Source organism: Coloeus monedula (genome assembly GCF_965178545.1).
Source record: "Coloeus monedula genome assembly, chromosome: 20".
In the NCBI taxonomy this organism is placed as follows: domain Eukaryota; kingdom Metazoa; phylum Chordata; class Aves; order Passeriformes; family Corvidae; genus Coloeus; species Coloeus monedula.
Genome location: NC_138800.1, coordinates 5277810 through 5304572, shown reverse-complemented (window position 1 = coordinate 5304572; position 26763 = coordinate 5277810). Strand labels below are relative to the sequence as shown.

Here is a 26763-nt window from a genome sequence, read left to right as displayed (position 1 = left end):
GATAAAGCATTAAAAAAAAAAAAATAAAAGAAAGCTGAATTCTGGTGTGCTGTAATAGCCCAGCCCCTTAGTAACAAACTGCAAGTTTGGTTTTCCTCTGAGTCCTAGGGAAAACACGAGGGGTTGTGTCCTCCAAGGTGAAATGGCTGCAGAAGGCAAGTCATGTGGCTAAGCCCTTGCTAGGAATGTTCCTATTTCAGCTCCCCAGAGCTGAAAACTAAGGAGAACCAAGAATGGGGCATTATTGTTTTCTGAAGGAGTGACAAACCTGATAAATGTGGCTGGCAAATGTGCAGAGACAGCATCAGGCGTTTAGTGAATAAAATGAAAATACACACCTATCCATCCTGCAAATGCCCTGAGACCTCTGAGCTGATGTGAATTCTGCTAAAGAGAAATGCATTTATGAGTGGACACCGAAACATCTGGGCTTCCATCTGCTTTTGGAAAGCAGCTGGTCCGTGGTACAGGAGTGCTGTGTGAAATGTGAGCTGCTTTCCCTCTTCTCCACGCTAGGCAGAGGTGCCTGTGGAATTAAATGTTCCTTGGACTGCACAGGCAAGTAAGCATTGCTGGGACACATCCCCAAGTGAAGGAGCCTCCAACCAAGCAGCTGAGCCAGGTGCTGTCATTCAGGACTAGGCAGCTGGGTGTGTTGATTCATTTGTTCTGCAGTGCTGTTCCAAGCCACATGTTTCTCCTTGGCTGCTGTTTGTTCTGTGCTGCCTCCAGTTCCCTCTGCCACAGCTCCCAGGGATGCTGCAGCCATGCAGTGTGTGATACACCCTACCTGCAGTGCTCTGGAGCTCAGGGAGAGAGAAACAACACCTGGCTCTGAGTCCACATCATTCCTTGCTGGGCAGGCTGGTGCTCAGCACACAGACCAGTGCCAGGCAGGAAATGGGAGAGTTCCCAGGAGCTGGTCCCTGGGGCAGGATGGTGAATTTGTCAGCAGGATCACCTGAGTGAGTTTCCCATGCCTTGTCCTACTTTGTCTGCTCATTTGAACAGTGTTCCCTCCCTGGAGTGACAGCAGGGACAGCTCAGGGCTAGTGGGAAGATGAGCCAGGTAGTGCTTGACAAAAGGAACATTATATTTTGGACAATGCAGGGCTGCTCTCATCACCTCTGTTTTTCTCTTGCCCAGCTTTGGGGTCATCCCAAGCACCCCCCTGGCCATTCATACACCTCTGATGCCAAACCAAAGTATTGATGTGTCCCTGCCCCTCAACACTTTGGGACCAGTCATGAAAATGGAGCCTCTGAACAACCTCCAGGTAAGGATTGCCTCGTTCTGGGCAGGAGGGAGCTCAGCAGCTGCTCAACCCAGTTTGTTTGGCCCAGCACAGTGTGGTAAGATTCTAATCACAAAATACCACATGTAACCAGGCAGACCTCATGGATTTGGACCTCAAGTCTGGCCAAAACTTAATCCTCCTCCTAGCTTCTCCCAGAAAAACTGAAACAGAAACTTCTTGAATTTTGTAACTTTCCAAACGCCTCAAACCAGCTGCTTGCATCTGTGTAGATTCAGGGCTGTGTTCCTCTAATACTGTTCTGTAAACTGGGTATGGGATTTGGCTGGACTTAAGAACTGGAACGGGCCTGAACAGAGAAAGAACCTATGGTGGAGCAGGCAGAGACAGCTGTCAGTGAGAATTGAGGCAATTAAAGGAATTGCAGGAAAGGTGGCAACTTCTGAGTGATTAATATGTCTCTAGTGCTCCTAAATTCCAGGATGCTTGACAAAGGCACATCCCTGCCCCAGATAGCTCAATCCAAGGCAAACAGTCTGTTCCAGGAAAAGCAGAGGAGAAACGACGTGAGCAGCCAATGTTTCATTAATGATGGTGTTGGTGCATGGCAGGGACAGCACTCCCTGGAGGAGCCTCTTTATCAGATTGGGGCTGTCAATCTGCAGGACAGATCCAGGGAGATGTTCCCTTCTGCTTTGGACCAGAGACTGTCTCCCGTGGTCTGGAAGTCATCAGGCAGACAGTTCTCCCTGGAAGGAGCTTCTTCCCCACTGCTGCCATGTGCAGCCACTCTGTGGAGTGGAGGTCAGCAACTCCTGCCTCTGCTCTGGGTCCTCCAGGATGATTTTTCCAGTATCCCAAAATGCAGTTAACTTGCACTGCAGCTCTCTCTCTCTCACCTCAGGTCCCCAGGAGGGGGGAACTGGGTTGGGTTTCTGCAGAGTACCAGCCCGTAGAGGGGAATATTTTGAAGCAGCTCATTCTGTTTTTAGTTGAAGGGAATGCAATGGAAGTTACTATTTATTATGCCTGAGCAACTGTTTTTCCCCCTTCTTTTGACTTCCATTCTGGGGTTTATGACTTATTGATGAGTCTTTGGGCAAACAGCTTGAAATAGCTTCTCTGGCACTCAAAGGAGCAGTCCCACACTTGGGCTCCAAGCACAGTCATGCGACGGGGGAGGGCACAGACAGTGAATGAATTCCATGGCCTGTCTTCCACAGCTGGCCCTTCCAGCCTCTGGAAGAGCTGGATTCCCTCTGCAGCCAGGGCATGAAGGGGAGGTTGCATTTGGGTCAGCTGTGGTAAAATCTGGCTCCTGTTCTGAAGGGAATGTGGAGGTGACAGTCCCAGTCAGCCTCCACAGCACTGGGGACTCTCAACAAGGCAGCCTCAAGTTGCTGCTTCCTTTGATCAGGAAGGAAGTGAAGTATTTGGGTTATTAAATCTCTAAAGGGCTTGGAACACTGTTTGTTTCTTGTAGCATCTCCTGCTAGAACAAAGCTAAGAGAAAACATGTGAGGAAACCTCCAGCTACTTTCTATTGAGACAGTGGAGCATTCATTAGTGCCAGACTCAGTTGTTAATTTGCTAAAGCTCTCATTGCCATAGAAGTTGGCTGCCCTTTTACAATTGGGGAAGCTGCCATATGGAGTAATAGTATATTTCTCTGCAAAGAGTTGAATCATGATAGCAGATGCCAAGTTAAAAAGAGCACTCCCCTTACTTTTTTGACAGCAGTGGGCTTGATGGAGATCTATCAATGCCCTGACAGCCAAGGCTCTGGTTTTGTTTTGTGGGTTCATGTGGAAAGGATTTGTCTTGAAACATTCAGAAATCGCTTTGGTGACCTACTTAGGGAACAATTTATAGTGTAATATAGAAGTAGGGAATACAAATGTTCCTGTATTCATTGAAGAACCAAAACACTCATCAGGTTGAATTTACTTAATGTGTTTTTTTTCCTCAGCTAGGGAACATTGAAGCAGATGCAGGGCTGGTTTGAACCTGAGGACCTTATGTTCATCTCCTATTCTGGTGGGAGTTTTTTGGTTTTAGTAACAAGAAAAATAAGTCCTGAAGTAACCAAACTGATAGCTTTCAACTTTTTGTCATGTTAATTAGACACTTCAAAGACTAGTTGTACATTCCTTAGGCAACTATTTCAGAAGTAATGAATTCATGTCTTGTTCAGGTTATTTTTATTACCATTTCTAATCTTTCACCCAGTACAGCTCATTTAATCTTGACATTTGTAATCATGGAGTGAAACTAAAATATTTGACAAGGTAACGAAAAAGACGTTTTTGCAAGAAGATGAGGAAGACTGAGATATTTTCAGAGGCTTACTTAGGTAAAATATAGCTGAAGAGTCTTATGTTTGCTAGTCACCTTGCATCTCGTGATGCTGAACACCAGGCTTCTCCCTTGCATCCCAAAGTAATCGTGAACATTTTCTTGACTTGTTGACTCAGCTTTTACCCCCAGTCAAGCAGAGATTTATCCAAAGGGTAAAGCTAGACTGGACACAGCACTGCAGGGCTGAACAAACCCCAATCCCTGCTCGCTGCTTCATCTTTTTCACTTCTGTCAGATTCAAAAGCTGCTGTCAGATTAAAAGCTGCCTTTGGAGTGTGCCTGTTGCTAAAGAAAATCTCACTTAGTTATTTGTGTGCTTCTAACTTGTGGTGGGGGACACCCTTGCAGTGCCTTGTCAGCATTTTGGGGGCTGCCTGGTGCTTGTGGGGGCTGTGGTCCCCTGCCCTCTGCAGAACATGGCACCAATAAATAACAACAAGCCCTCACCCAAACATCTGTGAGAGGCTGTGTTGACCTTCCTGGGTGTTTGACAGCCATGGAGATGTTTCTGGGAGTTGTGCAGGTTTCCCTGGCTCCTGTAGTGTTGGCTTTTCATAATCAAAGCAGTGGTGACACTGCTGGTGACATGTGGGCTGCTAGGGTCATACCAAGCAGGAGAGGTGAGTTGGGTGAGGTATCTTTGCCACCATGGGTGTGAGACCTTCAGCTCTCAAAGAGGAAGGTGGGTTCTGAAACAGGGATTTGCACTGGTGAGGAATATTAAGTCTTTCCAGATACTTCTTCAAGTCAAATTTGGAATTAGAAAATGCCTGGGCTGAGAGCCTTTCTATGCTAAAGAGAACCATTGTTCCTAATAATTGGCATTTTAACAGCTATGAAATGCTGTGAAATTGAAATACCCACTGGAGCACACCAGAACTGCTCTCCTAATCCTGGAAATGGGTGAAGTGGAGCCAACCTGCTGCCAGAGTTTCGGAGCTCAGGCCTGGCCTGTCATGGCACAAATCTGATAATCTCTTCTGTGAGACTACAGCCCCTTGCAGCAGACAGTACAGTTGAAAACAAGCTGTAGGCACTCCTGGAGCAGCAGCAAGTGTGCCTGGGGCTGGAGCTGCTCTCTTGGGATCCACATTCAGAATGCACCATCAGTGTGTCACATTGCCCAGCCTTACCTGCTGTCAGCTGCCAGCCCTGTTTGCTGCAGCTACAGAGCATGAAGCTGAAAAAAGCTTGAATTTTTCAAAGTTGGTTGGGTTTTTTTAAAAATTCTGTAAAATGATCCGAGTATGAAAAGGGAAGGATCTGCCAGCTGCATTTCTCCCTGAAAAGGGGCACTTGGAAACACAGACTTGCTGCAGGGCACTGTGAGGTGCAGAACACTTTTGTTTCTTGAAATGAGTTTGGCAAAACATTTTTGTAGAGACAAAGGAGGAAGGTGCAGCTTCTTTGCTGAGGAGATATCAGTGTTGCTAATGCAGTAGATGATGCTCATCCTTCCAGTCTCAGCCCTGCTGTAACTCATCACCTGTGCTCCTCCACGCTCCAGCGTCTCACAGTGCAGACCCGCTGGAGCTCTCATTCATCAGAGCTGTTAATGTATCTCAGGTCACAAACACAGCACTCAGAACTTGGAGACAGATTTCACACATCCAGCTCTCTGTGAAAGCAAGGCTGGGAATCGTTGTGAGCAGCAGTTCCAGCCAGCAGATGTTCACCCTCCAGAGCTTGCTTGATAAATGACACAATATCTGCCCGTGTGTGAGCGGTGTCAGAATCACTGACCAGCCACCACAGAACACCTGTGGGTAGCTAGATGGGGAAGATGCTTCCTGGGTTTGTTGCCTGGGTTGTTCTTTAACAGTCTCTGCATGTGAGAATCTTATTTCAGCAAAGAATCCTCCTGGGAATGCTCTGAATTAAGGACTTGGATCACAGCTTGGCATCTGTGGCCAGTTCCTCGCTCGGCTGTGGAAAGCTGTTGGTTTGGGGGTTAAGAGCACGTCTGCCACATGGTACAGCACATTTATAAATTGTACATTTTGGACTTGAAGTGCAGCAAGGCACACGAGAGCACAACCCTCCCAGTAACTCTCTGTTCCCTGACCATTGACGTAACCCAGCCTCGCTGTGCGTGCACAGCTCCGGCCCCGGCTCCGGGCTCATCCCTGTGGGGTGAGAGCACACAGCTGGCAGAGGCTGCAAGCATCCCTGGGATCCTGAGAACCCTACCTGTCACAGAAAATGAAGTGGAGGAGCAGCATTCCCTGGGGGCAGAGCAGCAGCCTGGCACAGAACAAGCCATGACCTTGTGAGGTAAAAAAGACTCTGCAGAGGAGAGCTGTTCTTGCCTTAACAGTTTGGCTGTTACCAGGCTCTAAAGCAAAACCCAGCTTAAGTAAATCCTTAATTTAGTGTAGGTGCTAATGGGATTCCAAGTGGGTATGTTGTGTGCTTGCTGCTGATGGAAAGCATCTGTGTTGCTTTCAGACTTGACTTTGAAAGTCAATTTTGTTGCTCAAGTCGGGGATTTAAAGCATCAGAAACCTACACTCTTGAGGAAAATAACTGAATGTTGTTCTTATGAGGTCCCTCTTCCCCAAAATACCATGTTTGAGCTATTAGAGGGCTGGACTGCAAGAGAGCTCAGCGGAAGGGTGCTCATGCTGCAAGGTGAGCAAATGCATTCCAGGGGTTATTTATAGAGGTGTTGCTTCCTCTAGTCAGATCATGAACAAGACATGAGTGATTTGAAACCCCGAGCCAATTTTTAGTGGGCTCACCTTTTCAACAGTCAAGCATCACACAAAAATCTGACACCTTTTGACTTCTGTCCCTCAGAGCTTTGTAGGCTGCTTGACTAAATCCACAAGGTACTAACATTTTTTTCTCTCTCTCTAAAAGATCACAGATGGAAAGCCATTTTTATTAAAAATGCTTCTGATTTAACTCTGAAATATCTGAAGCTAAAGGTCTAGCTAAAGATTTAATAGTTCATGGCCAGGTCAGCAGGTTAAAGCTGCAGAGCCATGAGCAAAGTTAGTCTGGACTGGAGGATTTGTTGAATGCAAGCAGAGGTTCCTTTCAAGCATGTCAAACCTGGAGAGACTTCTCAGCTCCTGCTATCACAGCAAATGTCATTACCCATCTCAGGACAATGTTCCCACCTGAGGAGCACTGGATTTTTTGTGGCAAGTCACTGTTATTACATGCTCAGCTCCTTGCAGATGCTGCTGGGGTTCTGCTCTCTGCCCATGGCTGCTTTTGTAGCCTGTCAGGTGGCACTGGATTCTCCTGACATGGAGTGTGACCTTGGGAAGCTGTTACCAACTCAGGGAACCTCTTCTTGGTGTGAGTTTCCCCACCCAGGTGTCTGCAGGTGGCTTTTCATGGACCACATCTTGTGGAGCACAGTGGCTGTTTGGGGGAAGGGTGTGGTGGTGAACGATGGAAGCTTATTTTGAGGAGCTCCCCAGTCATGTCCTAATGATAGAGGTTAAGGAGAGCTTTTTCCACCCTGTATGCAGAAGCTATTTGTGACAGCTGATTCCTGCATGCTTACAGCTGCTTGCAAGGTGACACGTGATGTCATTCCTGAAGCCAGTGATGCAGTTTGGGAGGAAGGCTGGCATGTGGCTTCATTTTTCTTTACTGGGGAGAAATTGCACTTCAGAGCATCTTAATTGGGTAGCTCTCCAGAGATAGCCAAAGCAGCTTACTCAGTGTGTTTCTGCAGAGTTGAGAAGCAGGTCAGCAGATACCTTTTTATAGCATCCTCATAACTGCAGGGACAGGGCTCGCATATTAATTTGGAGCGTGCCTCTAGAACCGTGACTGGAGGGAAGGAGCTGCCTTCCAGCCCCTCTTGTAAGAAACTGCTGTTGTATGGCAACAACAATTAGCTTTTGTAGCTAAGTAATTTCTGTTGTTCTAAGGCAAGGCAATTAATCATTAAATCAGACTTGGAGAAGATCTTGGGTTATGCAGTGTAGTCCCTGCTATGCTTTGTTGTTTTGCTACAGTTCCTCTTACTGAGAGCATTGTCAAGGCTGATTTTAAATAGTCCAAGCACTGGAGCTTCTCTCTTCCTCAGAGGAATTTAATGCTGCTTAATAATTCTCACTATTGGTTTTCCCAGACATTTAGCCTAAATTTTCCCTCTTCTGGCTCATCTCCATGACTTATATCCAAGCAGAGCATTTGGAATGGCTACACTGCTGTCCCTCCCCCAGCTCTCCCCTCCCAGACTCAGAGGTGCATTTTTGGCTCCTCTCCCAATGTGTTTTATCATATTTTGCAGAGGTGAATCGCTGAAGTCCACCCACCAATCTGCTTTTACCCCTCTGTTGCCTCTGGTTCAAACACTGAACACTCCAACTCGTGAGCATGATGCCAGCCACCGGAGCATGCAACAACCTCCTATTACAGAGAACCAACCCCAGTTTTTTCCTCACTTGCACCATCATTTATGTGGTTTTAGTGGGCTGTAGACTAATCCCTTCTTAAGCTGGTTTGCACTGTGGGAATTAAATTTAAGCTGCTACCTTTAGTGATGTCTAAAATGTAGGAACACCACAGATTGTCACATCTACCTTTCTGCAGTTCTTTGCACTTCTGGGGCCTCCCAGTTGCCAGAAGAGTTTGTTTGGGAGCTTGATCTCCTTCCACTTGTCTCTGGCTTGCATGCATGTCTAATCATTCCCCTTCCTTATCTATCCACAGCTGGTTTTTACCAACATTTGTGGGTGTCTTTCTAAACTCGCCCCTGTGGGACAATAGATTTTCCCAGTAGGACACCAGTATATGTAATTATTAATGTCAATGAAGTTTGTCTTGGCATAAATCTTTGTAGCAGCAAATTTATTCCTTTGGCTCAGCGTTTAGCATGGTCTGGTTTGTGTTTCAGCTGGGTGACAAATTGGAGAACTCCCTCTGGGCTTTTTCAAAGGAAGTAGGAGCTCAAATAGCTCCTGAAAATCCCCACACAACAACCTCGGTTCTGGGTCTTTCTTTCAAGGCTTAAGATTCCTTCGTTGCAGGCAATGGCAGGTGTCTGCTGAGCTGTGCTCCCATGACACTCTCACTGTGTGGGCTGACGTGGGGAGAGCACGAGAGGCATGGAAATAAAGCCCAGAGCTGCCTTTTCCTGTGCTGTGTTGTGACAGGGCACCTCTCAGACCTCCAGTTTGTTCCTGCTTGTCCCAGCAGCTCTCAGCCTAGGGAAAACTGTTAGCAGAGATTAGTGGGGAACATGGCAAGTGTGTGTGATAAAGGCAGAGCAGATAAAGGCAAACTCCCTGGCTGGTGGAGTTTAATGACACTGAGAATTAAGTCTTTTGTCAAGTGATCTTTTGTTACCTGATTGCTCTGTAGCAGGGCTTTCTTCTTCCAGGAATCAACACCCTGCACATATTCCCTATTTAGATTTCACTGAGGGAAAGGCAGGAGCTTTGGGAGGTGCTGCAAGGAAGATGCAGGCAGTGGGACTCACTTGAGGCTTTCTAGAAAGTGTCTGGACCGAGACAGGATTAATCAAGGAGGTGAAAAATAAGGAAATGAAGGTGAAAATAAAGAATACACAGGGATTTGGAACTGGGGCATTACAAGAGTGAATGGCAAAGAGGGGTGATGAAGAAGCTGATGTGCAGTGTGACAGACGTGATAGCAGGTGTGTGCAACCACGAGGTTGGGATGTACCTGTAAGAAATGAGGAGAGGGAGAGGCTGGAGAAGAGCAGGAAAGAGCCAGGATGCTGCTGTGAGCCCCCGGGTGGAATTGGCTCTGAAGCAGTGCAGTGAAAGGCTCACAGGAGAAGATTGAGCAGCTTTTAGTGAAAATGGAGCAGGGGACTGGTCCTTGTCTGAAACTGCCCAGGAGCTCGGTACCATCCCTCCAGGGAGTCTCCCATTCCAAGCTGGCCTCTGCTCAGAGAGAGCCCTCCAGGGTGATGAGACTGTGGGAAGTCCTGTGATCCCTTTGGATTTCCAGCTGAGAGAGACTCTTTAACCTCCCCGTTTCTTCTGTAACAGGTGGCTGTGAAAAACAACATTGATGTCTTTTACTTCAGCTGCCTAATCCCTCTCAACGTGCTTTTCGTAGAGGATGGCAAAATGGGTGAGTGCTTGGAGGTGTGTGGTCAGCCTCCTTCAGCCAGGCTGTGCTCCCAGTGCCCCTCTGGGTGCAGTCTCCTGGCTGAGTTTCACCTGTGCCTTGACCTTCAAGCCATTACATCTCAGCCAGTCTGCTCTGGTGGCCTGTCCCTGTTGTCCTCCAGCTCCAGTAGCTGCCAGGACCCAAGTCCCTTCCTCTGATTCTCTCTGACAAAAAGATCTGTTTTCTTCAAAGCTGATCTTTTTTGTATTTGTTTGGGTTGGGGTTGTTGTAGTTCTGGGGTTTTTTGAGGGGTTGATTCACTTGAATGGGTCTAGGATTTGCCCCTGTACCATTTTCACTGGAATTTGTGTATTCCTAGTCACCTTTATTAAATTTTTGTTTGAATTGGCTGGAAGTTGCTTGAAAAGCAGCTTTCACTAACATAATCCTAAATGTGTGGATCTCCTTCCTTCTCATCAAATCCTGCATGTTCTTGGCTTGTAAACAGCTCATATGGCAAAGACTGTCTCTCTTTTGGGGGAGGCCAAAATCATCAAAGCTTTGCTGCTTTTACAAAGAGACTGAGGTTGTTGTAGGAGTAAATCCTGGATCTATCCCCAGCGGGGCAAAAAGTTACCAAAAGCTCTTTTGTGTGTCTACCTTGAAACATTCTGTGGTGTGTTAATTAATGCTGTGAGGATCCCACAGTGCTGATGGGGTTGGTTTTTTTTTTTTGTTTCTAGAGCGCCAGGTCTTCCTTGCAACATGGAAGGATATTCCAAATGAAAATGAGCTTCAGTTCCAGATTAAAGAATGTCACCTGAATGCTGGTGAGTAGCTTCATTCTGCCATGCTGAGAGCACTTTTGATGCATGGCCATTAAGCATCACCTTATTAATATCACCTTAGTAAAATAAACTAGTGGCTAATGAAGAGATAAGTGTTGCACTTTTGAATAGAGCAGCCTGGGATCCTAGGGCTTGTTTCAGTCAAAAACTTTAGCTGGCTCCCCATAAAAGCACATCTGAAATCCCAAGTCTTTGATTTGACCGATCCATTTCTTCCTTTCACTCTGGACCTTGTATTTTTGCTTTCCCTTTTATACTTTGCTTCCCTGCAAAGCTGCTCTTTAAATAGAGCTGAATACGGTGTTGGGGCTGTTCAGCAGCCCTGTCCTGCTGCTGTGAGTTTTGAACAAAGTGTTCCAGCCCTACTGCATCACACTGGGCCACTCACTTCACCTTTTGGCAGCTTCTTTCCTCTTTCTGTCATGGAAGGTCAACCCTCCAGACACTGCAGGGTGTTGGGAGGACAGGCCATATGGGAAGGGTCTGTTGTTAGCTGAGATATTGATGCATTTCGATGGTGTTTGGTCCTGTTCAGTTTGTTTGGCCATGGAGTTGCCTCTGTGAGCATCTTGTACGTGTGACCTTACTACTGCTGAAGGATAAGGGGAGTGTAAAAGAATGGAATGGGACCAGCGTAGCAGCTCTGCTCCTGTTCAAGAGGTTCTGGACAGGAGCCAGGTGATTCTACCAAAAGCTGCTCTGTTTCACAGATGAAAGAAGTGTCCCTATTGATTACCAACCCTGTAACCTTTTTATTCTCTCATGCCTGCTATTACACAATGAACACCCTCATGCTTCAATAGCAGACAGAAACCACGAGTCTCTTTGTACTCGTAATTATGACTGTTTTGGAATATAAAGGATAGAGCACACAAGAGGAGGGGAGAAAATAGCAGCTGTTGGACCTTATGACTTGATTTCACTGTGGGGTTTCAAACGAGAACAACCTCTGTGCCTTCCCCAGTCCTCCCTCTGCTCCTGACCGAGCTTGGCATCGCCTCTCCCCCTGCACTGCAGAGCTGCTGCTGCTGGTGCCTTCTGCCCTGCCTCTTTGTCTCCAACCAGAAACACTGGAAGCTGCTCAGTTTGGTGTTGAGGTGCTGGCTAGCAGGGGACAGGGTTGGGAAAGAGAGAGGAGGATGGGTGGGAAGATTGGCAGTCCTGCAGCCTGGCCTGGCCCCCTCCTCCCTCTGGAATAAAATGTTATGAAACTTGGAGTGACAGAATGCTCCCCATTCCAAGAGGGTTTGCCAGCTCAGGGCCAGACTGCTCGCCCAGGCCTGGGATGCTCAGAGGAGAACGAGTTACCAGCTCTCAGGGAGAGCAGGGAACACCAGGCAGTTCCTCTGCAGTGGGATCTGCAGCCTTTTCCAGGGAAGAGCGTGGCTGCAGAGCCTCTCCAGAGCACGATCCATCCCTCAGGATGCTCAGGGCAGTGCAGGATCTGCCAGGACCTGCCAGGACCTGCCAGCTTCTTTGGCTTGTGCATTGCAGAAAGTGGGTCACGCCTCATAAACAGATTCCAAACACTTCCATCCACCGAGGCTTCTGTTTCTGTGTTTCCACTGCTGACACCTCCTCCCTCTTGCAACTCTTCCTTGACCACCTGGGCTTGGGCATGGAGCTGGCCAAGAGCTTGCAGGAGGAAAAACCAGGAAAATCTTGTGTGCTTGCCTTAGTCCCTTGGTTTTTAATCTACCAGTGCAACCCTGACTCAGCCTGCTCACCTTGATTACAGGTGGTAACCTCCTCTAGCTCAGACTGTCCTAAGGGCAACAAGCCTTGCCTGCAGAAGGGTCAGCCAAATCCAAAACCCATGGTGTGCTGTGGTGACTTCTCACAGCCTGGCAAGTGAGACACAGCAGGGCAGAGGCAGAGTGGGCTGGATGAAATCTGGCAGGAGCTGAATCCGTCTTATTTCTAGTTTACACCAGAGCAAGGGTGTGTGCCTGGCCATGTGCCTCAGCAGGGTGATAATTTTTCAAGATTCACAATCTTGATTGTTTAAATCCAGTGAAAATAGGCTTAAGACACCTCCTTTCTTCTAAGAAGAGCAAGTCTGGATATAAAATCCTTAGAAACTTGATCCTTGTGGAGGAAGGGCTGGTTCCTGTTCCAAAGACTCTCCTGTAGGAGATGTGTAACCACAATAAAGCTCTCGATTTGGGCTGTCAGTGGTTGTGGTGTTCATTGCAGCTTTGTAATGCCCTCGTGGCTGAGCTGTACAAAACCCTGCAGATTCCAGCAGCTCCTCACCAAACCTGAGGAGACGCTGGGTTTGTGCAACCTTCCAGCACAGGGAACAGCTCCGGAGCACCCTGGCTCCACAGAGTGAGTCATTATCCCCAGTCCTTATCCCTGCTGGGATCTGCTGGGATCAGTCATTCATTCCTAGGTTGAGCCCACCCACCCGGTGGTGAGTGCTCAGGGACACCATTCATGCCTCAGCCTCACTGATCCCAGCCCAGTGACGCGAGTGGAGCTGGAGCTAAAAATACCTCTGCTCCCAGTGCTGTGCCCTAACACAGCTCCAGCAGCCACTTGGAGCTGTGTGGAGCAGCTGTGCTGGGGGAGGCTGGTCAGGAATGTGATCCCTGGCTTTCCTTCTCCCAGCTTTTCCTTCTCCCAGCTGCAAACAGACTTTGCTTTCCTGGGTTCTCACATCTGTGCTGTGTTTCAGTGGGGCTGAAGTTTAGTGCTGACATCCTGGAGGCCCTACAGAGCAGCCAAGCAGGGCATGCAGCTCTTCCTCAGTGGAGAAACTGAAATTGAAATTTCTTTTTCTCTAAACACCCAGCACATAGTCCCTATTTAGCTTTTAAAGGCAGGAGACTTGGGAGATGCTGCAAGGAAGATGCAGGCAGGGGGGACCCACTTGAGGCTTTCTAGAAAGTGTCTGGGCCGAGACAGGATTAATCAAGGAGGTGAAAAATAAGGAAATGAAGGTGAAAATGAAGAGTACACAGGGATTTGGAACTAGGGCATTACAAGAGTGAATGGCAAAGAGGGGTGATGAAGAAGCTGATGTTTAATTTGACGTGACAGTAGCTGTGTGCAACCAAGAGGTTGGGATGTGCCTGGGAGGTGTAAGAAATGAGGAGAGGGAGAGGCTGGAGAAGAGCAGGAAAGAGCCAGGATGCTGCTGTGAGCCCCTGGGTGGAACTGGCTCTGAAGTGAGTTACCTTGGAACAGGGGTTTGTTGGGGGCTGGGATTTTATCTATCAAAAAAGCAGCTTGTGAGTTTCTTGTACGGCCAGAGCTGTTTGTCACCGTGCAACAGTCACCTCACAGCACCTCCTGTGCAAACTGCAGACTTCTCCCCAGGTTATTGCTTTTCTTCCTTCAAACAAAAAGGAGATAAACACAGGCAGGCAGCTGAGAAGCTTCTGTGGGAGTCTGTGCTCGCAGGCCTTTGTAGGTAAAAGATCCATCCTGTGCCCACAAGGCAAGCTAAATAGGATTGATTTGAGCTTTGGTGGCTCGCAACATGGATGGCAAAAAAAACTCCTGTCCCTGGCAGCTCACCCCAAAACAGTGCACAGAACAACCAGAGAGTCTTGGCTGCTGCAGGTAGCCCAGAGCATGGCAAGTGAAGCCAAGGATAAGGTGCCATGCTGTGGCATGAGGAGCAGGTACCCTTAAGTGGTCTGATCTGTGTCTGTACCATCTTTGCTTCCAAAAGAAGCAAATCCTGGACCTTTGAAGGTATTCCCACCGTTCCCAGTGAGTCAGGGGGAGATGAGTGCTTCATTCTGGGTGTGGGGGGCTCAGGTTCCCAGCAGTCAGAGATGGACCTGGCCTGAGGCTGTTCCTGGGGGCTGCAGCTCTGTGGATGTGGAGGAACAAGTTTCTCTGGAGCTGTGTCATGGGGCCAAGGTGTGCTTAGGATGCCCTGCACATCTTGAATTCATTAGAGCTGTTTCATGCTTCAGCCTCTTAGGAAGAGGTTGGGATAGTTCCCTGGAGAAAACCTCATTCAGAAATAATGAAAACACAAGGTCACGGTTATAGCCCAGCATTCTTATGTCTCATGAATCCAGTGCTAAATTAATTGATTTGGGGGATTTTAAATGAAAACACAAGAATCTAGTGCATGAAAATAGATTCCTTAACTGTTATAGCTCAAATATTCTGGGTGCTGCTGGTGCAACTGAGGTTTCCCCCGTAACTGAGCGTGCACTAAAGCTCAGTTTGCCTTGTTTACACTGGGTTTTTTTTTTCCAACATGCTAAGTTTGACTAAATTCTAAAGGATCACTACATTAGGGTATGCAAATCAGATGAGCTAAATGTTTTTCTTTTTCCTAAACACTGCTTACCCAAACCCACAGAGTGAAAGAGGATGCGCTGACTTGCACATGGAGATTGCCTCCCGTTTAATGGCACTTAGTCAGTTGCTGTGCTGTTCAGCACAGGAATTTTGGGTTTATTTGCTTATTAGTGGCCCACAATTTGGTGTGAAACAGCAGCTTTTGTGATTAGAGTTGAACATGGCTTTATTGGTATGCAGCGGTCACTTTGTTTTTCTCCCCCAAGTAATTTGCTAATGCCAGAACAACGAGAAATTGGATTTTTTTAATGAAACAAGCTGGGGGACAATCATACACAAGCTTGCCTGGTATGTTGGCTTTTTCTGTATGTGCAAATTTTGTACCTGATAGTTGAATAAATTACAGAACTGGTGCATATTCCATGTCCTGGAAATGAAGGTACTGTCATAACATTGCCCCAGGTGCCTCCCCACTGGATCAGAATCTGCCCTTGGGATTTGAATACAGTTCCTGGCTGGATGCTCAGAACCATTCAGGTGCTGCTAGAAATGGCACAGGGATGTTCTCAGCTACCACAACATAAAATATAGGCATTAAATTTTACTTTCTGATTGCCACAAAGCTCAGAAAAGGTGCATTGAGTTGTGCCTGTCCTTCATGCAAAGCCCAGGTGCTTGCTGATCTTGGCTCTCTGAGTTCAGATGTGAAGTTCTTAAGCTGGTGAGCAGAAGATTTAAGCACATCCTTTGCTTTACCCAGCAGAAAAATGCTGTTCAAAAGTACTGGGTCACTTCAGTGCAGAGGAGGAGACGACTTTCCCTGTGTGCCCGTGTTTCCACGTGCACTGTTTGGTTGTGGAACTGAATCAAAGAATTCTGTTTAGAGAGGAAAATACAAGGAAAACAAACCAAAGGAACCAGCCCTGAAAACTGGGCTGATGTCAGAGGCTTCCCTGGCCTCACTGATGGCCAAACCTCCCTGTGCCCTTCCCTTGTGCTTCAGGAGGGTTGTGAGAATAAACCTTGAGATCGAAGAAAGTCACTGTGCAAGGCCAGGTGTGGCTTGTGCTGCTTTGCTGAAGGACTTGAGTGCTCTGGTTTGCAGAGTCCCCAGTCCCCAGAGTCACTGAGCCCTGCTCCTGCCTCCCTGGGCTCTGGGTGCCCGGGCTCAGCTCCCTGCTCCCAGCAAGATCTGCCTGGGTTTATTTTATTTTTTTTATTTATTTATTTTTAAAGGCTGTGCTGTCACATGGCATTAGCGGTCCTGCCTTCAGCCAGCCACAGCCTGCTACTGTTGCTTAGCAACTCTGATGATCTCCAAAATCCAAATTGCTGATACTCCAGAGCACAGGAGGGATGGGAGCTGCTACCTGGGGGGAGAGGGGGTCAGCTCTCACCAGGCCCCAAATCTGTGCTGGGAGAGAGGGCAGGAGCAAGCCAAACGTCAGCTCCAGCCTGCTCACCATTGCTCTGGGTGTCTGGATGACCCAGAGCATCTTTTGGTGGGCCTTTTTGTGCTTTTCAGAGGGTAACTGAGGTCAGGGAAGCAGAAAATAGGCTTTCCTAGGGGTTGCCCTGCCTCACTTTCCCTCCCTGTATCCCCCTACAAGCACGTTCCTGCTCAGAAATCTGCCCCTCACCAGAGGCTGGGCATGTTTCCATTGCAAGAGGAGCCATTGCACAAAGATTTTGGTGTAAGAGCAGCTGCTCTCAGCTGCTCACCTGCTGAGCTCCCCAAACACAGCTCCCCTGCTCTGCCATCTCACCCTGTAATGGGGTAGCAGCCTCACAGCTGCCAAAATTGCAGCTTCTCATTCCAATCCTGCATCCCTGCTCCTCAGGGAATGCCTTCACTCTGACAGCATCTCAGGAGAGATTGCTGTGGCAGGTGTCAGGGTTGCTGGAGAAAGTCCTTGCCAGTAGTTCCACCTTCAGGATACACATCCAGAGGACTGAGATTTAACCACAGCCTGTCAAAATTGGGCAAACAAAATCCCATTTAATACCAGACAAGGATGTGCTCTCTGAGCCAGTGCCTGTGTTGGACACTGTGCCTTCCCAAAGGCCTGGAGGCTGCTGTTGCTGGCTTGGGAGCATGAGGATCTGGGAATTGGGGTTTCCTTCCTGGTGGGTGATGTCCTTGCAGCATGGATTTATCCCAGCCATGCTCCCTGTGAGCAGGGGACCTCTCTGCACTGCCCATTTCCTAAGTCTGGCTGAGTTTGTTGTGGAGAGGAGGAGTATGGGTGGGAGGAGGAGACAGGGAATGAGGGGTTTTAAGCAAAAGATCTCATTAGTTACATATATCTGCCAGTTTCCATAGTAACTGGGGAAGAGAGGAAACCTAAATCTGAGTGTGTCTGGGTAGCTGGATGCCTGAACCATCCTCGACCTGCAGAGAGCTGCTCTGAAGCCTGGGGAGCAAGGGAGTGCAGCAAAGGATCTGGGCTGCCCTGGGGAGAGGCAGTGGATCCAAGTGTCTGCATCAGGGGCTGGATTTGTAGGGCCTTTTGTTTCCTCCTCCCACCATTGCCTGGTGCATGAACAGGCTCTGCTGTCCTCTCTCTAATCCCTCTGTGCACCAGCACACACTGGTGTCCATTCTCAAATCCAGCACTGGTCTGTGTCTGTAGGTGCAGGTATGGATCAGAGCTGCAGGGTCACTTCCTGCTGCCTCCCTGCTGCTGTCCTGCTCCCTGTGCTCCTTGACATGGATCCCACATTTCCAGTCTCTGGGCTTTCTGTGCAAGTTGGTTTAAGGCTGTTTCTCTCCCTCATTTTTTGTCAGTAGTGCTCAACCTGCTCTGAATGACCCAGCACAGATCAAGTGTTCCACCTGCCCCAGCAGGGAGTTCAATTTCTCCTGTTGGGCACCAGCAACGGGAATTTGCCAGTGATGCTTATCAGGTGTGGAATCTTCCACCCAAAGTGTGACTGTGCCCCTTAACAGGCATCCACAGCCTGATACTTGCTTTGCTTTGTACTGAGACGCCCCTTGGCATCCAAGGGCTGCTGGTTTGGGTCCTGGTGTTCTGTGGATTTGCCGCTGCTCTGGTCTCCTCGAGAAGTTCCTTGGAAATAATGTGTGTGACAACGACACCCACCCAGGTGTGCAGGTGAAATCACACCTCAGCTGCGAGGACTGAGGTCAGGCTGTGTGTTAAAGCTGTACCACAGCCCTGTGATGTCTAGAGATAGAGTCTGGGGGGGGGAGTTACCCTTTAAAGTACTTGCTTTTTAAAAAAGGGAAAGGATTTTACTACCTTGTAGGACACTGATTTGGCCAGAAGTGAGTGTGTGTGAGGGAAGTAGGAGGGAGCTCTCATGGTTGAGACAGGACCTCAGAACCTGAGCAAGCCTCAGGCTGTGATCTTTGCTCTTTTCCACCTTCACCTTTTGACTTTTTTGGGCTGCCTACAGCTGCTTGGGGGTTGTAGATAAAGCAAAGTCCTCTTCCCCTCTGAAAATCTCACCTCGATCAAGTCTTGAGTGACTCAGAGCAGTAAGTGAGAGCCCTGTAAAATGGGTAAATTCTCACCAAGAGACCACAGCCTGAAAGGAATGAGGTGGGTCCATGGAGAGAACCAGAATTTCTTTCTCCTTGTGTGCTCCTTTTCCCAGGGAAGGAGCCAGCGTTTCCCTGTGCTCTTGCATCCTGGGAATGCTCCTCTGGGCTCTCCTGTCTCTGCAGATGATGGATCTGAACTAACAGATGTGTTTTTTCTCCCTTCCCCTCTGAAGACACTGTCTCCAGCAAACTGCAGAACAACAATGTCTACACCATTGCCAAGAGGAACGTGGAGGGGCAGGACATGCTCTACCAGTCCCTGAAGCTCACCAATGGCATCTGGATCCTGGCTGAGCTGCGCATCCAGCCCGGGAACCCCAACTACACGGTGAGGTGCCAGGGAGCAGAGGGCATGGCACAGCCTGGGCTCCTGCTGCCTCACCCCACACACCAAGCTGTTCCTCCCTGCTCTTCCTCGCTCCCTGCTCCCTCTCCTTTGAGGGAGGTGCTGTTAATTTGGCTGGGGGTGGTTAGCAATGCCTAACACGGGAGGAGTGAGGAACAACAGAGTTCCCCTGCTCTGTCACCAGTGAGCTGGGACAATGCCCGCCAGCAACGAGCAGCGACTTGCCAAGGTTACCCAGAGATAAAGCCAAGAGATATTAGCAAGGAGGCATTGCCAGGCTGCCCTTCCCCCTCTTATAGACAAAAAGAAATTTATGCCCCGCTGTGTTCCCGGCTGGCTGTGGCCCTGTGCTGGCATCAGCCCGTGGCTGGTGGGAAGGTGCTCTCTGTCCTGCCTCATGCACCCCTGTGACTCTTCTCTGTGACTTCACTGCCCTTCTGAGGGACCTGTGTGTCTCTGGTATTAGAGGATTTATCTCCTGTTGGAAGCTGTGCCAGGAGTTGCAAGAGAAGTCTGGGGAGCGGCAGGGTGAATGTGAGCGTTGGAAGGTGATTTAAAGTGTTTGCACAAGGTTTGATGCTGCAAGCCTGGTCTCAGCCTGATCTTTGCTTTAGAGAGGAGTGACAGCCAAGTCTGTGTCCATCAGGACTGAGCAGCAGATCCTTAGAAGCCCTGGGGTTTAGTGCTGTGATGTACAGCTTGAGGACAAGCACAGGTCCCTTGTCTCAGTTTGGGACCATGTCCCCTTTCTTCCTGCCTGTGGGGCCACCTATGTTTGCTGAGGAATTTGGGAACCCCACAGTGGGAGTTTGCTTTTGTTTTCCTCCTCCTGCTTGCAGCAAGCTCTGAAAGGGCAGTTTGGGGTTGGTGATGTAGAAAGCAGGAGAAATACTTTGTGTGATTGTCATCAGCCATGTCCAACCCATTCCCAGCTGCCTTTGTGGACATGGCAGGAAGCTCCTGCCTCCCTTTGCCCCAACAGTAACCTCTCCTCTCCTCTCCACAGCTCTCCCTGAAATGCCGAGCTCCAGAAGTGTCCCAGTACATCTACCAGGCCTACGATGCCATCTTGAAAAACTAACAGGAGATTGAGCCTGTGCCTCACCCTGCAGAAGGAGGGGGGAAAAAAGGGGTCCCCAGATCCTCCTTCACCGCCAGCGCGGGGGAAAAGCACTCGTAACTGGAAGCAGCTGTATTCATGTGTAGGATTTCAGTCAAAGGCACTGATTAAACAAGGTAGCAATTAGTATCCACGTGCTAACGATGATAGGGAACAAACCCCTTTGGTATTTTTAGCGTCCATGGAGTTTCTAACCACTGCTTCAAACTACTCCCATGTCCCCCTCGTCCCTCACTCCTCCGTTCTCGTGGGCTTCTCTCCATTTTGTGCCAATGTTGAGTGTTTTCTAAATGGCTTTAGGTGTAGTTTCGATTTTGTAAAATAACTGCTCATTGGAAAAACACAAAAACACCGAGCAAAAACCACCCGTCCGCTCATTAAAACAAGGCAAAAGTGTCGAAAACCTAACACTGCACTTTATTTTATATTTTTATACTTTCTTTTTTTTTTGAGTTTTTCTATTGTAATTGGCTTAGAGGGAAGGTGATTCCAAGGAAGTCTTGGGAGCCCTGTTGGGCTCCTAACAGGGTGAGCACGGCCTCGGGGAATTAGGAACAGAGCCATCAGTTGGGTCTGAGGAGGGGGATGGAGCCCTAAAGAGGGGTTTTTATTAGTCTTGTGCTGGCAGACTCGCACTGCTTTGATGGTGTTCTCACTCCAGCCATCTCCCTGGCTCATGAGCTGCTGATTTGAGGAGTGAGGCTGCTTTTGTGTGGGGAGGAGCTTCAGGCCTGGGTAACAGGGCAGCAGTGGATGAAATGAAGGAAATGAGCCCTGTTCTTAGAGCAAAAGGCTCGTGCCAGAGCTCCAGGTGTGGTCTCTTCATCCTCACCCATTTGCAGCCCCTCTTCCTTCCCTTCTTTCCGTGCCTGCTGTGGCCAAGCTGCCTTCTCAGCCATCCCTGAGCTGTGCCCCCCTCTTGCAGCGCTGGCCCTGGCAGTTCCCAGGCTCATGGTGGCACATCCAAATGTGGCAATGCCACTTCCCTGCAGGTGTCAGCGAGGCCCCTACAGAGAGGGGCCGCTGCTGGCAGTGCCCCAGGATGCCAGGGAAGCAGAGTGGCTCTCCCTGTTCCCATGCTGTCCCCCAAAACCCAGGCTGGGGCATGGTGGGAGATGGTTTGGGCTTGGCAGCATTTGCTCCCTGCCTGCCCAGGGCATTCAGCTTCCAGCTGGGCTGAGTGGAGCAGGTCATGGAAGCGTTTCTCCCGTTGGCAGCTCCACTCTTTGTGCCCAGAGTCACAGTGATGACCCAGAGCCAGCCAGGTTCCTGCTCTGAGTCCCTGTCCCGAGCAGCCCCATGCCCTGGCCCCTCTTTTCCGACCTGTCCCTTAGGGCCACGATTGTTTCCCTTCCAGTCCATTGCTGTGGACTCGTCCTACTGCAACCACTCAGAGCTGCAGCAACAGCAGTGAAAGCAAAGCCTCTTGCATGTCCCTGCTCCATCCTTAGCTTCTCCTGCTTCATCCAAGCCCCAATCCAGAACAGCTTCTCCCTCCCCAGCATGCTTGGACATCTCCCCAGCTAACAAAGCTCCTGCCTGTAGCAACCCCCATGTTGTCCTTTTGGATGCCGCTTTCCAAGTCAATAAATGTTTCACGGTGGGAGATCGTTCATCAGGGCTTTGGCACTGACTGCAGCCAAGAAACCAGTGCTGGGAAAAGGTCACAGTGTCCTGGGAGAAACTCCAGCAGGGCCCAGGAGCTGCACGTCCCTGAGGAAGGTGGTGTCCCTGTGTAGGAACCCCTGTGCTCTGACTGGGGGGAAAAAAGTGGGGCAGAGCTGGAGCAACCCAGCCCTTGAGCCCTGCCCACGTGTGCTGGGAGGTGATTTGCTCCAAGCCCTGCGGGTGTAGTGTAAAAATCATTAACAGAGCAATTAAGGAAGCACCAGTGGTGGCACTGAGCGCGATGCTGTGTCGGGGCAGGGAGGAGAGCGTAGCTTCGACGTGGGGAGGGGTTGCTGAGCACCCTCTTCTCTTGCCAAATTCCTTCCCAGCTTTCCGGGTGGGTGTCTCACCCCGGGGCAGAGCCGGGGCTCGTCGGTGCCGTTCCCTCCGCCCCTGCTCGTTCGAGTGTTGGCCGTTCGTGTTGCTCTTCAGGCTTTCTCTGCCCTCCGTGTCAATAAACTCATTTCCATGAGGCTCTGGCTGCGTGTGGCTCTGTGGGAATGGGGAGAGGAGGAGAGGAGCCATTCCCCTGATGCTGGCTCTGCCCATGGGAGCAGCAGGCTGAAGGCTGGATTTGGTGGGAGCGAGGCTGTTTGCTCACCAGGCTTCTTTTTCCACTACAGCACAGACCCCCCCCCCAAATTTGGGGGTTGCAGGGGGAGAAAGCAGCAAGTTTCCCTGGTCCTCCAACAGCTGCTTCTCCTCATCTCAAAGGGCAGCAGGGACACTCGGATGAGGAGCAGAAGATGGATGTTCCCATTTAGCCCTTTTGGGGCCCCAGGTGGGCTGTGTGTGTAGCATGACCTGTTTTCCCTGAGGTGAAATGATAAAATCCTGGGAGTCACTGATGTGTTTGGATCTCTCTGCACTGGTGCTGTTGTTTTCTAGAGGGCTTTGCCATCACTGGTCCCATCTCAAGCAAGGTGGGTTGGGCTGCAAAACCTCTGTAGCAGGGCAGAGGCAAGCTCAGGCAGCCCCAAAGTGGCCAGAAATGCAACAGAACAAGCAGCAGGTTAGGGGAGTGTTGCTCTGGAGCAGGGTAACTTTTTCCCTTACCCTGCCCAATCTTGGTTTAGCAGCACTTGGAATTTTGGGAAGTTCCACCCTCTGTGGAGGGCAGGTATCAGATCACCCCATGTTGCCCTGCACTGGGATGGTTTTGTGTTAGAAGGAGGTGCATGTGTCAAGTGACAGTGACAGGCTGGTTTGGGGTCACTGATCTGGCTGTCATGTCCCTTCATGCACCCCTGGTGTGCCTGGGATGGGAAGTGATCATCATTCCCTGCTGGGGGTGAGCCTGGAGCTGCATTTGGCCCAACGGGAACAGAGATGCTCAGGGCTCTGCCTTGTCAGCTGCTGTCTCTTCATGTCCTGTGGCAAAGGGAAAGGTTTCTTCCTCCCTCCCTGCTCTGCCAGAGGCTCCTCGAGAAGAAACTGGTCTTTGCTGCTGCTGCTGCTGCGGCTTTGCAGCCACACTCGTGCCCTGTCACCAACCCAGGCCGTGCTGTGTCTTGGGGGCTGGGTTTGCTTCGTCAGTAGCGTCACCCACGGGGCTCAGGGGACACAGATGCTGCTCCCTGAGCTGGGAACTGCCAGGGGGATTGGTCCCCACAGCCTTCCCTGTTCCTGAGGCCCACGCTGTGGCACAGGGACCTCCTGAGTTGGTCCTTGCTGCTCTGGCTGGAGCTGGGGCAAATCCTGCTGGGCTGGGTGGGTTCCCTAAAATCCCTGCTGCTCCCACTGGCCTCACACCCATCCTGCTCCGTGCCAGCGACAGCAGGTCCCTGAGCCCATGATGGGGTGTGGGCAGAGGCAGGGATTCAGGTGAGGATTTTGGATCTGGCTGAGGCAGGAGCTAACCACAGCCCCCCCCCCGAGCCACCAGCTCTGCCTGTCTCCTGCTGCCACCTGCACACCAGGACAGGGGAGCTCTTGGATGGATGATTTTAGGTTTGCCTTGGACCCCTGTCACTGAGACTGGGATAAACCTCCCAGCCAGCAGGGATGTGCCGAGATCCAGCCCCACTCCCCTCCCCCCGGCTCCTCGTATATTAAATTTCACACATAAAACTGCAACTGAAGAGCATCTCGGAGGGAACTGCTAAATATAGCCCCGAGGCTGGAGCCTGAATTGTGCAGGAGAGTTCATGTGCAGCCCGATCCCTGCGCTCTCCCCGAAACATTCCAGGGCTCGGGACTGCTTTGTGGCCATGTGGGAAAAGGAAGCAGCATCTAGAGCTGGTAATAACCCCAGGGACACATAAATATTCCCCTGCTGCGACCATCGGGCTGCTCTGCAGGGAAATAACCCCCAGATCTCTGCCAGCACGGCTGTAACGTGGGGCACGGCGAAGGGGCTGTGACCCCCTTTGCCTGGTGCTGATGCCAGGGTGGCACAAAGGCTGTCCCACATTTGTCCCCCCCAGCCGTGGGGCTGTGTCTGGCGTCCTTTGTCCACCAGGAAGGATGTGGCATTGTGTTTCCACTCGCACCCCCTCCTCACCCTGGAGAAGAGCCCGCGGAGATGATGTTTTTTCCCAGCCAAAGGTGCTGACGAGGCTGGGGGGAGCCCGGCCGAGCTGTCGCCGCTGCTCGGGCTCAGCCAAGCCCGTGTGGTCGCAGCCAGACCTGTGGAGACACCTCGGTGCTCGCTGGTGTCACAGTGACCCGGAGTGGGGCTCCGGGTGCAGGGAGTCCATCAGCAGCGCGTCCCGGGGCCCGGACCATGTTCCCGGAGGTGCAGCCAGCATCTTCCCTCTGTCCAGCACGCAGGTAAATGCTCCGTGCGGGGTGACCCAAAAATGCAGACACTGCAACAGAAATGTCCCTCCTTTGGTGGCGCCTGCAACCAGCCCGGGCTCGGGGTGCCCCCCCGGGCACAGAGAAACCCCCAGCCCTGCCCGCGGGCCGGGGGCTGGCACAGGGGAGGTGAAGCGATGTGCCCAAGAGCACAGCGAGCAGCGGTGTCGGAGGAGGGAAAGACTCCCCCGGAGGGGTCCTGCCCACCTCCCCCGAAGGAGTCTGGCCCGGGGGGATCGTCCGGAGAGGGAACGAGAGCACCGATGCCGCTGGGCGCCGGGGAGGGAAGGGGCGACGGCGCTGCACCCAGCACACTGCAGGGGGGACATGGGAGGGTCTTTTCCCATCGGCGCCTCCCCAGAGCCCCGGGAGAAGCCGGCGCCTCTGCTGGATTCCTGCGGCTCGCTCTGGGCATTCCCTGCCTCCTTTTCCCGGTGCTGCCTCCTTTTCCCGGTGCTGCCTCCTTCCCTCCCGGGCACTGCCCGCATCCCTCCCCGGGCATCCTCTGCATCCCTGCCTGGGCAGAGCCTCTTTCCCTCCCCGGCCGCTGCCTGCATCCCTGCCTGTGCTCTGCCTTCCTCCCTCCCTCCATCCCTCCCTCCATCCCTCCCCCGCCTGGGCATCCCCGCCATCCCACCGGGCGCTGCCTCCATCCCTGCCCGGACACCGCCGGCCCCCCCGCCGTGCCCCGGCCGGGCTCCCCGCTCCCCGCCGCCGCCCCCCGGTGTCGCCGCGCCGGGCGGGGGCCGGGCCGGGCCGGGGCTCTGCAGCGGGGCCGCCCGCCCCGCGCCGGGCTCGCCGCATGGCTCCGCCGCCCGCCGGGGCGCCGCCGGCCCGGGCCGCCGCTGCCAGGTACGGGGGATCCGCCGGGAAGGGCAGGACGGGGAGGGGGCAAAGTTACGGCTGGGCAGGGCCGGGGTGGCCGGGATGAGGGGACAAGGGGGTCCCCAGTGAAAGTTGAGCGCCGGTGCTCCCTGCTCCCCTTCTCCCGCCGGCACGGCGGGTGCGGGTGTCGTCTCCCCCCCGGCATCCCCCGATCACCTCCAGCCCCAGCAACCCCGCGGGCAGGGGGTGTTGCGCTGCCCACGGCGGCCGGAGCATCCCCAGGAGGGTCGGGATGCGGGGTGCGGGGTGTGCGGGGGGCGGGGGGCGGCATGCGGGGGGTGTGGGATGCGGGGGGTGCGGGATATGGGGTGCGGGATGCCGCCGCCGCTCCCGCCCCACGGGGCTCAGGGGTCGCTCCTTCCAGTGCCCCCGGCGTGGCGGGGTGGCCAAGGTCGCAGCGGGGGCCGGAGCTCCCTTTGCTGGGAGCCCCCTGCGTGCCCCCGCCCGGCCCTGCAGCCCGCGGAGCCCGGCCTGGTGCTGAGCGCCCGGGGATCGCGGCTGGTCCCTGCTCCACCACCCCACCGTGGGGTGCCCCGAAGGGTCCCCCCGCTGTGCCTCAGTTTCCCCCGGTAGCTGCTTGTAGGGCCGGGGACCTTCAGGTCGGCCTCTGATGTTTTTGGGGGTGCACAGTCCCCCTGTGCCAGCACAGAGGGGGATGAGGTTCTGGCGGAGGCACAGCGGGGTTCAGCCTGTGCCCCGGTTCCAGGGATCGCTGCGGGCACTGGCTTTCCAGTTGTGTCGCTCCATGACCCTCCGGCCCCGCAGAGGAGCTGGGGATGCTGCTGTGAGGAGGAAGGGTTTGTGGGGACGGGGCTGTCCCTGCAGCAGAGTGGCCCCCGGGACCTGCAGTGACAGTGCTGTCTGCTGGCGGAGAAAGGCCCTGGCAGGGTCGGGCCTGGGGGCTCCCGCAGCCCCCGTTTCCCTGCATTTGGCACAGAAATATTCCCACTGCCGGGGCTGGGGACAGCCAGCACCCCGGGGAACAGTGCCAGCAGCACGGGGGACACGGTCCCCAGTCCTGGTGTGAGGGGGGTGAGGGTGGTGTGAGCCATGGCCCAGCTGAAGCGATCCCGGGAAGCTTGGCCACTCCAACACCCAGCAGTGGGAACGCCTGTGCCCAGGCTCCCCCTGGGGTAAATAATCTCCATCAGTCAGGCAGAACAAGGTGTTTGAACGCGACACTTTCAGCTGCTGCCCTGCACTTTTGGGGATGGTTTTCAGGGAAAATGGACCAGAGTATCACAAATTGGTCAAAGGATCCACACTTTAGGATAAAGCAGAAGCTGCTTCCTAGAGATGAGAGCGAGTGAAAGTGGGACCCATCCCCTTGCCTTTGCTGTCCCCATCACAGCTCCTGCTCGGGAGCGCAGTACCAGCGGGTGTTTGGTCTCCTCAGACTCGGCTCCCACCCCGCTGTGTGTGGGTTATCCCCCCGTGTCCCCCCACACGTGTGGCCCTGCGCCGGGGTCCCTGCGGCCTCAGCACACGTGGCGGCGGCTCTGGGCTCACCCTGTCAGCTGGATTGCAAATGAGTCCCCATCAAGTTAATTGCCCAGCCTCTCAAAGCCTGAAACGAAACATTCAAGCTGTCGCTC

General features: G+C 52.0%; 1 protein-coding gene across 3 annotated transcripts in view; it reads left to right on the top strand.

Annotated features, from left to right (window-relative positions):
- Positions 1-21927, top strand: part of AP2B1 (adaptor related protein complex 2 subunit beta 1) — a 77576-nt gene extending 55649 nt beyond the window's left edge. For all 3 annotated transcript variants that reach the window (XM_082294809.1, XM_082294807.1, XM_082294808.1), the window contains 5 exons: positions 1148-1277; positions 9602-9686; positions 10409-10495; positions 18524-18678; positions 19703-21927. In XM_082294809.1, the coding sequence (XP_082150935.1) occupies positions 1148-1277; positions 9602-9686; positions 10409-10495; positions 18524-18678; positions 19703-19777 (532 nt within the window). In that variant the 3' untranslated portion in view covers positions 19778-21927. The remainder of the gene's footprint in view (positions 1-1147; positions 1278-9601; positions 9687-10408; positions 10496-18523; positions 18679-19702) is intronic.
- Positions 21928-26763: the final 4836 nt, after the last annotated feature.